The 12,634-nt window shown below is 42.3% G+C and overlaps 1 protein-coding gene across 9 annotated transcripts in view; it reads left to right on the forward strand.

The window, feature by feature from the left end:
- rapgef6 (Rap guanine nucleotide exchange factor (GEF) 6) overlaps positions 1-12,634 on the forward strand; it is a 161,602-nt gene that overhangs the window by 111,290 nt on the left and 37,678 nt on the right. For all 9 annotated transcript variants that reach the window (XM_030438059.1, XM_030438065.1, XM_030438062.1 and 6 more), the window contains 8 exons: positions 302-438; positions 3,348-3,506; positions 4,858-5,010; positions 6,529-6,693; positions 7,911-8,018; positions 8,271-8,474; positions 9,670-9,778; positions 9,869-10,112. In XM_030438059.1, the coding sequence (XP_030293919.1) occupies positions 302-438; positions 3,348-3,506; positions 4,858-5,010; positions 6,529-6,693; positions 7,911-8,018; positions 8,271-8,474; positions 9,670-9,778; positions 9,869-10,112 (1,279 nt within the window). The remainder of the gene's footprint in view (positions 1-301; positions 439-3,347; positions 3,507-4,857; positions 5,011-6,528; positions 6,694-7,910; positions 8,019-8,270; positions 8,475-9,669; positions 9,779-9,868; positions 10,113-12,634) is intronic.

The following is a 12,634-nucleotide window of genomic DNA, read 5'->3' on the forward strand; positions in this document are numbered from 1 at the left end:
TTGCCTTGGGTTACCGGATGAAAACATTTAAGATATACTGTGATCTCTGTATGCGTTTGTTATTATGATGTTTGATGTCTGAAGAGGGGTCGCTCGCAGTAGGGACCGTTTAAAAGTCCAGAAATTGTTGTAAAAATGCTGATGATGTTTGTTTGGAAAAAAATCAATGAGTGTTGAAGCATTGCCTAGCGTATACAAGTGACATAGATACATACTCTTCTATACGCTCTATGTTTTTTTTTTAAATCTTTCTATTAAATTATTTTCTTCTCTCCTCTTCTCCCCTTTTTGTGCCAAACAGAGCAACTACTGGAGTTCATGCACCAGCTGCCTGCCTTCGCCAACATGACCATGTCGGTGCGCAGAGACTTGTGCAGCGTCATGATGTTTGAGGTGGTGGAGCAGGCTGGAACGGTCATTCTGCACAACAAACAGGAGGTAAGACTAAACTCATACATACATACACAGAAACTTGTTACAGAGGCGCATTGTTCAGTGAAAATTCAGTTATGGGCACATTATTTCATCCCCCAAAAGTTCCCTGCGAGGGAAGCCGCAAACCAAAGATGGCCCGTGTCCACATGACGTTCCTTTCTTGCAGAAATGTGTCAGAGTGCTTGAACTGGGTGGAAGCGCTTGTGCGGTGAAGGAAAAAAGACTGCGACTGATATTAGCTAATGCTATTGCAACAGGGCTTTTACTTAACAGCTAACAACAAGTGTACGATACACAAAGAGATAAATACACAACGTTTATCAGCAACATTCATCTCCCATAAATGGACTTCACTGTGCCTGTTATGAGAGTTTCTGTCTGATACAGTTCAAGATAACCACACATGGCCACAACAAGCTACTCCTCCATTTTCTTGGTTAACAGGATGATGACCAACCAAATAAAACAATTTCACTGTCAATTTCAATCATTGTCAACTAAAAGCTCTCTGAACGGTGGCACTAAAAAAAGGCAGAGTGCTCTGAAAAAAGACCCTTTGTGAAGCACTTTTTCTGAAAGTAAGCAGCTACATGTGACCGCTCTGCTGTTGCTCCGAAAAAATATTATTCAATATTATATTAAAATATTATTCAATATTATTAAAAATATGTTATTTGGACACTGGCCCTCAGTTTTTTTGCTCATTGTGCTTCGAGACCTCGTCATCAAGTTATAAGAGAAAGCACTTAACAGATGGACGGACAATTGTTGTTGCATAGTTTGGTGCAAAAAAGCAGACATTGTTTTTTCCTGCGTCAGTGGACTAATTTGCCTAAACTTCACGGTCTTTAGACTGTTGTGGACATGCAAATATCAACAGGCTTTCAGAACCTTTTAGTTCCTTGAGAAAGTATTTCCTTGCAAGAAAAGTTGCTGATACTTTGGGTGAAAACACAACAAAAGTTTGAGAAAGTTTTGAAATTAACGTTCCGGCTTTTAAGGCTTAACAAAAGTATTACGAATATTTTAATTAGGGTTTTTAATTTTTCCATGTTATCGGTCTCTTTTGCTGCGTGTCCCATGAAGATTAACCACTAATAGGGTCATTAGGAAATGCAAAATGTGTTTTGTTTCCTTATTTTATCTGCTTCATTAACACAATTACACAGAATTCCCTGAATGCTTAGATTAGTGTTTGTCTTATTCAGTCAGGAACAAGATGTGTTTGCTGGCCTGCTGATTCTTAATTGGATTGTTAATGTAATTACAGTCAAACAATCTTACATTTTTCTTTCGGTGTCTTCGTGTAACCTTCCAGAAAGCACACATAAATACACACAAGAGTGAACGGAGTCAGCGTGGATGATCGTGAAAATTGAAAACACAGAAACACGGAAGAAGAAGCACAAAACAACTAATACAAGTACACGAAAGAGCACGTCCAGTCGTTGACACACAGACACTATGTCCTCACCGTCTTCCTGTCTTTCTCGAGGTGGCTCACACACACATAAAGCAGTATGTGCAAAGTCACTGCAGAGTAAAAGCCCTGTCAATCACCTGAGCCGCTACGCAGCTAATTAATTAAGTTACATGCCTGAGAAACGGGTGCTCCGTCGTGGCTGTTTGGTTGCACACGGCAGCATTAGAACCGACAGGGTGATAAATGGCAATGAACTGCCAGCCGCCAAGCTCCGGGAGGACGCAACTATCCACATGCAGACAGCAGTCCATGTGCATGTCTGCCTGTGCTTCCATACCGCCAGTTTCCAGTCTGGCTGACGGACATGCCTCTCTGCGGACTCTGAGTTGAAGGTCAAAGAGAAGCACTTGGCTCCTCTTGTAAGTGAGCACAACTCTGCTAAGTGAGCGGGAGAGGGGACGGAAAATAGTCTAAAGTGGTCTGACAGAAGTAAAAAAGAGAGGTAAAGTGCTTCAGAGGACAGAAAGGAAGAGAAAATGGCAGTCCAGGGAGCCGACGAGGGATCGCAGAGTTAAAGTAACAAGTGAAATCAACTAAAGTTTCTTCACGTCCCATTTTATTTGAAGACGAAAGAACTTGACAAGTAACAGTTGCAGGCGGCCTTAGATATTCATGATTCCAATCCATAGTATATATGTTATGAGAAGTGTTACATTTATACTTATGTTCAATATAAATGTGTTTGATTCATTTACCTCACCGTACTTATTAACATTTCATCATTGCTGAGAAAAGAAGGAGAGGGAGGCTGACTGTGAGACAGAGAAGCTGATGTCGAGAGAAGGTGGGAAGCACTGAGAGAATTGGAGATTTGCGGGGTGAGAAACAGCGAGGGAAAGAATGAAAAGGCAATGAAGAGGAAATATCAGTTTTAGTTGCAGAGGAAGCCCGGGGCTCGGTCGCCCTCCCTTCACCCGCTCACACCAGGGATGAATGGCTTGTTATATTATGCCTGCTAGCATTTCCTTTTTCAAAAGCCACCACTAGAGACACAATAGCTCTTCAGCACCACACTCATACCTCACACAAAGCACTTCATGCTCACAATATACTAAATGTCAGCTAGAAATGAATCGCCATTTTAACGGCCATTCATGAGCATTGGCGCAGTGATATCCAGTGGGCTTTTTTGAAATCTGGTGAATTAACATAAAACAATGCCATGTGATGTTAGGGATGAGTCTTATAGAGTGAAACACAAAAGAACTAGTGGGGGACGTCCACTAATGGATCCCCGGACCCTTCAGCCTACATGTCAAAATGTCCTTGAGCAAAATAGAATGAGATGGATGTACATGATTTTGACGCATCTGCGGAAAAATCAACCATGAATGGTAAGCAATAAAAAGATTCACAAGCCCGCATCAGTTTTGGCGGTAAAACCTGTGCGGATCAAAGATGTATGATGTGTCGGTTTTTTGATCTGCAGCTCGACCACTGGTATGTTATCCTGAACGGAGCAGTGGAGATCAGCCACCCGGAGGGGAGAGTGGAGAGTCTTTGCATGGGCAACAGTTTTGGCATCTCGCCATCGCTGGACAAGCAGTACATGAACGGAGAAGTTCGCACCAAGGGAGACGACTGCCAGGTAAAGAAGACGAATGAAAACATTTAAAGGAGACATATTAAGCTTATATTCAGGTTTATGATTTTGTTTTGGGTTACTGACAGAATAAGTTTTCATGCTTTAATGCTGGTTGTTTTCTGATACTTTCCACTGCTGCAGCACTGGATTCCCCCTCTGTCTGAAACACTCTGTTTTAGCTTCTGTCTCTTTAAGGTCCCCCCGCCCCCGAATAACCTCCTCTGATTGGTCAGCTCACACATGCCTGAGCCAGCAATAAAGAATTCATTCTTAAGTGCCAAAGTAGCCATTAGGCATAAATTGCACAAATGTTTGACGTGGCGACATAGTGTGATGTCATAAAGAGTTTCAGGAGCAGTGTGTCTTCTGTGTGATCTGTTGTAAGAATTTCAGCTAACAACAAACACTGTTGCTTGCACTTTTATGTTGCAGACATAAAAAAAGCATTTGTCAGGGTCCAAATACAGATTTCTGTTTAGTAAGCAAGAAGAGAACACTGTTGTACCTATGATTGCAATTTATATCAATGTTTTACAAGATATGACAATTTTTGCAGTTAATTATTGTGTTGTGAAGTGTATTTCGGTGTTTTTATCTTGCTCTGCCTGACTTAATTTTCTTAATCTGACTTGAGTGTAGATGTTTGCAACCACCCCTGAATGTAGAGATTTCCTTTTCCCCCTTTTCGTCATTTAACAAGTTCACATTTGTTAAATTACCTTTAGGAAACAGAACCTTGCATGTCAGTGAAGTCACAGGCCTATTGTACATTGTCAGTGTCATTTTATTTTCAGATGAGTTCACAAATAGCCTAGCACGTCTTTCGCACAAAGGCAGCCTTGATAAAGAGCTCGGATGTGTTGTTAACGTCCCCACAAAGGTAAAAGAGGCCCTGCACGTACATGCGGTCACCTCTGCTCACACTGCCTGGTTCCTCCACTGCACACATCATTTCCTGTCTTCAGCCACAGAGGAACTTGCAGAGAAAGAGCTTAGCGAGCCAAATGCAGAAATTAAAGATTTGGTCAAGGGAAGGGCAGCGAGTGACAATGCTGTAGGAGAGTGACGAGTCATATCTGGCACTTTCTGCTCAGTTAGTTTCCAGTGTCAGATAGAAGTGAAGGATGCCTCTGGGAGATGTCTCCTTGAGAGAATTTTGGACTACCAAAGTTAGTTAGTGTGAGAAATAGTGTTGTTGGACTGTTCCTTTCTTCATCCCTCTATTCCTCTGATGCCTCTCTCCACCCGCCATCATGCTTCTTCGCTGCTGTTATTCGAGTACCCGACTTTGGTGCAGAGCAGCGTTTTGCTCTACTACAACTTCACCCGCTTTCCTCATGTCGTCCTCGACCAGTTCGTCTGCATCGCCCAGGAGGACTACTGGCGCATCCTCAACCATGTGGAGAAGAACACGCACAAGGTGGAGGAGGAGGGGGAGATCGTGATGGTGAAGGAGCACCGTGAACTCGACCGCAGCGGCACCAGGAAGGGACACATCGTCATCAAGGCGAGTGAATTTTCATTGTTGTGTTGGTAGATTTTTAGGGAACTAGAGTTCAACTAGGGTAACAAAACAAAGTAAAAAAGTTGCATCAAGAATAAATGATATAGAATATGATAATCCTATTCCTAATCTTTATTTAAATATACACAATTCAAAACAGTACAAAGACTATATATTTAATGAGAAAGATCAACAAAGTGATGTAAAGTGTGGGTGGAGCCGTAGAGGTGCAGGACTGCTTGAGGTCTAAACATGATGTAAAGCCCAGCTGGTGTTTCACCCAGAGCTCAATCTTTGTTAACTGGTTCGATGTAGAAATATGCTCAACCTTCAAAGACATGTCCTGCACAAAATGAATGTCCAAGGTTAAGCTAATAAACATGTTTAATCTCACCATAATCCCAGGCTGAAATAACACAACTTCTTGAATAAAAAAAACTGTATATGTATCACATATCAGCCTTGTTTTATTATGTACTAAATACGCTGAAATGTTCTGGATTGATTGAGTACCGCCTCATTATGAATTGACCGTGTCCTCACATACAGTATCTTGCAACAAAAAAACATCAATGCAGCTGCTCAGCGCTCTTTGTTGATTGTTCAGAGGCCCTGTTAGCACTATTAGTGTTTGCCGGAGCATTTTCTTGTTCGCTACATTGCAAAGCGCTCCAAGGCCTTTTGATCCTTCTCCCGAGCCTCCAGAGGCAGCCAGGTATTGATCGGATAATGGGCTTGAATGATTCTCTTGGCCGCCTCTCCGAGGAAGGCTGTTGGCTCCAAAAACACATCCAGTGGAGATGAGTCAATTCACAAGCGTTAGCATTTCCGCTTCTGTTTCTGGCTTTTGTTCTTTTTGTGTCAGACAAAAAGTGGATGCCTTTCTACTTTCTGTTCCCTGTCCAATGAATCGTTTCCCCCCCAAAGAAAGCTCCGCTCTGATAACATTAGCAAACTCGCTGAAACCACAGGAGTCAAGTTTATGTGTCTCGGGCATCTTATATGAATACAAATGAAAAGATTTAGTAATGAGAAATAAAACATTTTGTCCTAAATATCCATTTAAATTTGATCTTGTACAAATCCAGGGCAGATCTGAAACCTCAGCGACAAAAGCTCAAGTGGGCTCCTGCAAAAGAGCTTGTGTGTGTGTGTGTGTGTGTGTGTGTGTGTGTGTGTGTGTGTGTGTGTGTGTGTGTGCGTGTTACTGCTTGTGTCTTTGTTTTATTGATGGGGGACTGACAGCTCACTTCAATAATTGCATCTTTCTAGTTTATGTCCTTGTCACTTTTATGATTAATTTCAACATTATTTATTCAAATCGGTAGGTACCGGAGCTGTTGTGCCTGCCTGATTCAGTGTGTGTGTGCCCTTTTGTATGCGTGCGTGTGTGTGTGTGTCTTTATAGATTAAACATGCCCTTGTGTCATTTCAGCTGTCTTACATGTGTATGTATGAGTGGGCACCGTATGTTTTTTTCCTTGTATCCTTACGTGTGTGTGTGTATATTTTTCCCTCCAGGGAACTCCGGAGCGTCTGATCATGCACCTGGTGGAGGAACCGTCGGTGGTGGACCCCACCTACATCGAAGACTTCCTGCTGACCTACAGGACCTTCCTGTCAAACCCCATGGAGGTCGGCAAGAAACTGCTGGAGTGGTTCCAGGTGGACAGCCTCCGGGACACGGTGAGTTTGTGCTCGTGCGGTTGGCTGCTTTTGGTAGATCTCGGGTGTGTGTGGACCAGCCATATTTGTATGCATGTCTGCACTTTTGTAAATGGGGCAATGGTGAGTAGTAGAGAAGACTACACATACTAAATCTGTATAAACTCCTTCATTATGTGGTTATTTAATGTGTGCAGAAATGAATGAAAATCCTCCTGCTCCCATCAGGACTCTTAATGTTTTGTATTCATGCGTGTCGATGGAAATCGTGTGCTGTGCCGCTCACGTGCCAATCGATACAAGTTCAGCCAGCTCAGCTGTCCTTGAGCCCGAGCAGCGATTTGTTCATGCCTGCCACTCCTTTTGTCCATAACTGCTTTAACCTAAGATTAGTCTTGTCCTGTCAATAGTCTTTATGTGGTTGTCATTCAGGCTTATAATCTTCAGCTCCATTAAACGGGATCTAATCCTGTACGGAACGAGCAGGGAGACAGTAACAGTAGGTTGAAAGAAAGGCGGGGAGATGGAATGACAAATGGAAGAGAGTGAAGAAAGTGGACATTGATTGATGCTCCGTGTTGATTTATCGGTTGCTGCTCTGACCTTTTGCAAAGGTTGGAACAATGTTACCACCAGTGTAAAATTACAAAAATAATGGTTTCCGAATGCCCTTTGCTTTTGGTTTTTCCTCTAATTATTGCAGGACTAATTTAAGCAGCCAACTAGTGGTTGAATTTCTTTTGCAGCCATGGATATGGTCATTATTTAGCCTCCCTGCTGTTTCCAATATTGTGCTAGCTACCAAAGATTTCTTTTCAGAAATAAAAACAGAAAACAAGACATCTGACCATTGGTGCTGCATTTAGAGTTTGGCAGCAATTACTGTTATTTAACCATTATATAAGAAATCTTTAACATTAGCAGTTTTTGATAGTAACATAGTGAGTAAGGAAGGCTGCACTTGAAGCGCTGTACCAAACTGTGCCTGAGGCAATAGCCAGCTTCAGAGGTCCAGCAAAAGAGTTAAACACGACCTCTGACCCAACACCTACAGTGTAAGCGTTCTGCAAGAGTGTTTAACACATTACTTGTCAAAGCTGCTCACTTTTCTGCTTCTTCTGCTTCTGCTCATAAATTGCGCAAGAACTGTATAGTGGAAAAAGAAGAGTACATGCACTGTGTGAAAAGTAGTGTGTGTTTTGTGTCTCCTCTCAATAAAGCCCCTGTTGTGTCCGCAGGTAACGAGAATAGTGCTGCTGTGGGTCAACAACCACTTCAATGACTTTGAGGGCGACCCGGCCATGACACACTTCCTGGAGGACTTTGAGAAACGTCTCGAAACGACAGTACGCTCACATGCTAATCCGAATTTAGCTTTTAATTTCACACTTTTTACTCACCTCTCTTAACAGACTAGTAGCTCAGACCAAACTGTTATTGTGACATCATTCATATTCTCGTGTAAAAACAGCTCCAAGCATCACATTTGCATTTGTTTTTCTATGCACAATATACATCACGCACCTCAGGAAACAAAAGTTAATTAATATGCGAGACTGTTTAGGCTCATCATTTTCCCATTTTTCACTCCTTGTCAGAAAATGAAGGGCCATTTGCGGCTGCTGAACATAGCGTGCGCAGCCAAGGCTAAGTGGAGACAGATCACTCTGCAGAAGGCATCCAGGGAGTCGCCGCTCTACTTCAGCGTGCAGGGGGGCAGCGAGCGAGGCTTCGGCATCTTTGTTGAGTCGGTGGAACCAGGGAGCAAGGCAGCAGAGGCTGGACTCAAACGGGGAGATCAGGTGAAGACACGATGCGATATCAAGCAGTAAAATACAGAGTGCTACTTCACATATGATGCATTGTCTACCTGGCTACAGATTTGTCTTTCCTTGATCTCAGAGTTAGACTTTGGCATCATCATTGTGAGGTAAAATATACTGAGAGGCTGTTTGAAAAGCTTTAGAATCAGAAAAGCTTTTATCAGGAAGTTGGACAAGAACTCAGAGACCAACTTTTGAGCAGCAGGAACTAGGAGACTTGTCAGTGTTTAGGAATGGAAAAAGGAACCAGATACAATAGAGGTCCTTAAACACACTGCATACTCAGAAACACACCTGACCTCATAGCGCAGTAAAGATTCATCTCTCTGCATGAAGACAGCCTGAAAATCTCAAAGGTCACCCCGCTGAGGTGCCCTTGGGAACAAAATCTCTGAATTTAATGCACTGGTTCAGCTATAAATTGAGTCTTGAAGACCATAAAGTCTGGTACGGTTTGAGAGGATCTGATATCTAACTGCCAAGTTTTCATAAGAGGCAACTTTTCTTCGAAGATCCATCAAAAACGTTATCCTTGGAGCTTTATTTCACTAGACACATAATTAAAAGCTCTGGCGTGACCCACTGCAAGCTCAGAAGATGAGCCGAGGTTAAAAAAAGGATTGTTCCGTTGTAACTGTGGTCACACTTAACATCTGTAAAACGTGAGAGCTGTTACAACTGATTCATCAGAATTACTACGTACTCTTACATTTTGATTTCTATTTATTGTGTTTTGTCTAGTTGGATGGATTAATTTTTTCTTATACAGCACATCTTCTGACTTCCACAGATTCAGCTTTTCTTAAAAGGCTTCATGTAAGAAGAGTGTGCAAATCAAGCTAACCAGCAGTCATTTTGCACTGCACACTTCCCTTTTTGTGTTATTCAGAGAGTAACAGGCTAACCACATTGGTTGCATTTAGTAAACTGCTTAAAGGTGATGCTGAATCGAGAGTCAAGGATTCTGGTAATATAATGACAGGAAAACCAGAAGACGGCTAATGTGTTTACGATTTCAGACGAGGGGTCAATCTAAGAGTTTGTTGTTTTTAGAGGAATTGAAAGGGTGTTTCTTTATACCAGACAAATCCTTGTATTGGTTCCAGCAGTACTGCAGTCAGTTTTGACTGTGTTCTGCTTTAAACTTTTTTTCATTTCATCCGCCTTGTTTCAGATCATGGAGATCAACGGTCAGAACTTTGAGAACATCTCCGTCACCAAAGCGGTGGACATTTTGAGGAATAACACACACCTCTCTCTCACCGTCAAAACCAACATATTTGGTGAGCTAAGTCAGAGTATTTGTAGAAGAATACAATCTACTTCAGTTACATCAGTGCTTATTTGAGATCTCTGTGCCTCCATCCATCTAGTATTCAAAGAGCTCCTCAGCCGGATCGTGCACGAGAAGAAGAATGGCGGCCCGCACATTCCAAAGATCCAGGAGAAAAAAGGCAATCGCTTCTCCATCCCCGACCTTCCTGGAGACATGGAGTTCCCCACAGACCACAAGAGCACCAGGAAAATGAAGGCCAACACTGTGTCAGGAGGAAGGAACAAGATCAGGAAGATGCTGGAGAAGACGCGCTTCAGTATTTTGCCCCCCAAACCGTTCAGGTAAGAGGATTTATGCCAAGTATACTGTATGTACGCAGTAAGTGCTTGAATGAATGAATGAAACAGATTATAAGCAATTTTTCTAATACTTGCTTTTACCCACTGAGTGATTGTAACCCTAATTACTGATGATTATTTATCAAAAACCTCATTATGTCAGTATTTTGTAATGGAGCCAGTAGTCATCCCTAAAATATTGTGGCAATATTCAGTCCAAATGTTTGTTTTTTTTCCCCGTCTAAACATTTTTGTAATGCTTCTGAGGAGATTTAAGAATATCAGATTTATATTGTGTATTGCAATATTGCCTAAAAATAGCAACAGCTACATTTCATTACGAGGTTGTATCCACTACAGAGTGTTGTGAAATGTTTTGTTTTTGGTCATAAACACAACACAACAAGATTTACGGAGAGTTTTAAAGCAGCAATGTTTTTTTTATTCTGTTTTCAGCAAAACACACCCTGTAAACCCACTGTACTCTACTTGCTCTTCATCCAACAGCAGATAAACACAGCTACCAAGTAGCTGGTGAACATAGTGGAGCACTTTAGCAGATAAAGAGACAGATACTTCCCTCGACAAACAAAAAAAAGGTTTTAAAGTTCATAAACATGAGTTCATCATTTTGTGGTAAAAAAAACAACAACAACAAAAAAACAATTATGAATTCAGAAAGAAATGTGCAGAAGGGCTTGTTGAGTGGTCCAAAATTTGGCTGGCCCACAATCCTCTCTGACTGTCTCTGCGTCAGTGTTGTAGCACGCTGTGACCATCTGCAGACAGAAAACATTGGAGGCGTGAGCAGAAGCTTCTAGCTTTGCTGCTGAACTGAACCTTTTAATGCACCTCACAAGGTGCTTTGAGAGTTCAGCCTCCTCCTGCAGCCTGCATGAGCAGCAAACGGAGAGATTTCACTGTACTTTAACTGAAAAGCTTACTTGTGTTTAATGGAAAGTGGTGGCACATAGAAATAAGTTCAACCAAATGCAAGTTCCATCCCATTTCACGCTCTGAAATGATTTACTTTTGTGCTCACTTACTCGGGGTTGTATGAGAGTCAATACTCTTATCTACAGCTGCTGTAATGTCGATAGGTTGCAGCCAAATCATAAAAAATGTAAAAGGCATCATAATCATCATCATATAACCATTGTCATTGTCATCCGTAACCATCCATTGTACTTGCAGCATCTGGAGCAATTGAAAGCAATTGTGCAGATGGAGGCTCATATTCAATATTCCACCCGTAACGTGCTGATACAGGCTTGATTTCATTTCATCATTTCATGCCTCTCCAGGCCTCATTAAACTCCATACTGTGTCAGAGTAAGGGAGAGACGATGCCGCTCTCGCCATGTTAATTACGGCTCGAACGCACTGGAAACTCAGCCACTCACACACACACACACACACACACACACACGCATGCACTCACTCACTGGCGCAGACACTGCCATGCTATCCACATCCCCGCACTTTTCTCTATCGGTTTTTTAAGACCTGCAGTGATTACGTCAACAAAGCCACACAGTTTGCATGAAAACTGATTATACCCTCTCTCAGTACGCAAAAATACACACTGTCGGCCCGCCATTGATCTGACTCGATGCACAGCTTTCAAAGGCTCTCCGCTGCATTATATTTATCGACCGAACAAGGTCTTACTTTTTATTTTGCGGGTCGGCACCATTCAACTCGCGCTTTGGTTCAAAGGACTTGATGGCTGATTAAAGGGACTGGAGATGAGGATAGAGATGAGACGGGCGATTCAGGGGGTGAAAATCTGATGGGAGGCAGCATTGTGAAGATGTCTCCTGGGTGCATGTGTACAAAAGATATCAGCTCGACTGAGCTACAATTGGAGGGGCAAGATATGGCTAGAATTTCTGCTTTAAACAAGCAACAAGTAAAGCAACAAGTTTGCTTTTTAATCTAATTAGTTAACAAAATAGACAATCTGAATATCATAAAAGGAGATTTTATACCCATTTGCCTTACTAAACAGAAAAATACAACGATCTAAATCAAAGTGTCTCTCTTTTAGACAAGCTTAATTGCCCAATTAAAACATCATAAAACACCTCTGTCAAACTCTACGTAAAATAAATGCAACTTCGCAGACAGTCCTGGGTCGTTAATCCCCAAACAGCTGTGGTTTGGTCGAAATGTATCCTCAATGTCCTGAGTAAGATGTACAATATTCCAGCTTCACACTTCGTCTTCACCCGCAGTTGATGCTCACACCTCTCCTGTCTCCCGCCTTCCATGTCCTCTCATCCTAGGAGTCGCCATAGTCTCTGTCAGAGCTGCTGTAAATCACCTCTGTAGTCTCCTAACTGGCCTCTGACTATCTCAGAGGTCGTGTTCAGTACCAGTCTGGTGTCAAGCCGTGCCCCCAAATCAGCTAATAGAGCCACTGAGCTCCATGGCTAACTGAGCTTCTTGCTAACGGCAGCTAGCTGCTACAGCCAAAGATAGCTACATCAAAGAGTAGAAAGTCCAGTATAGTAGCGTCTCTC

Source organism: Sparus aurata, chromosome 13 (assembly GCF_900880675.1).
Source record: "Sparus aurata chromosome 13, fSpaAur1.1, whole genome shotgun sequence".
NCBI classification, from domain to species: domain Eukaryota; kingdom Metazoa; phylum Chordata; class Actinopteri; order Spariformes; family Sparidae; genus Sparus; species Sparus aurata.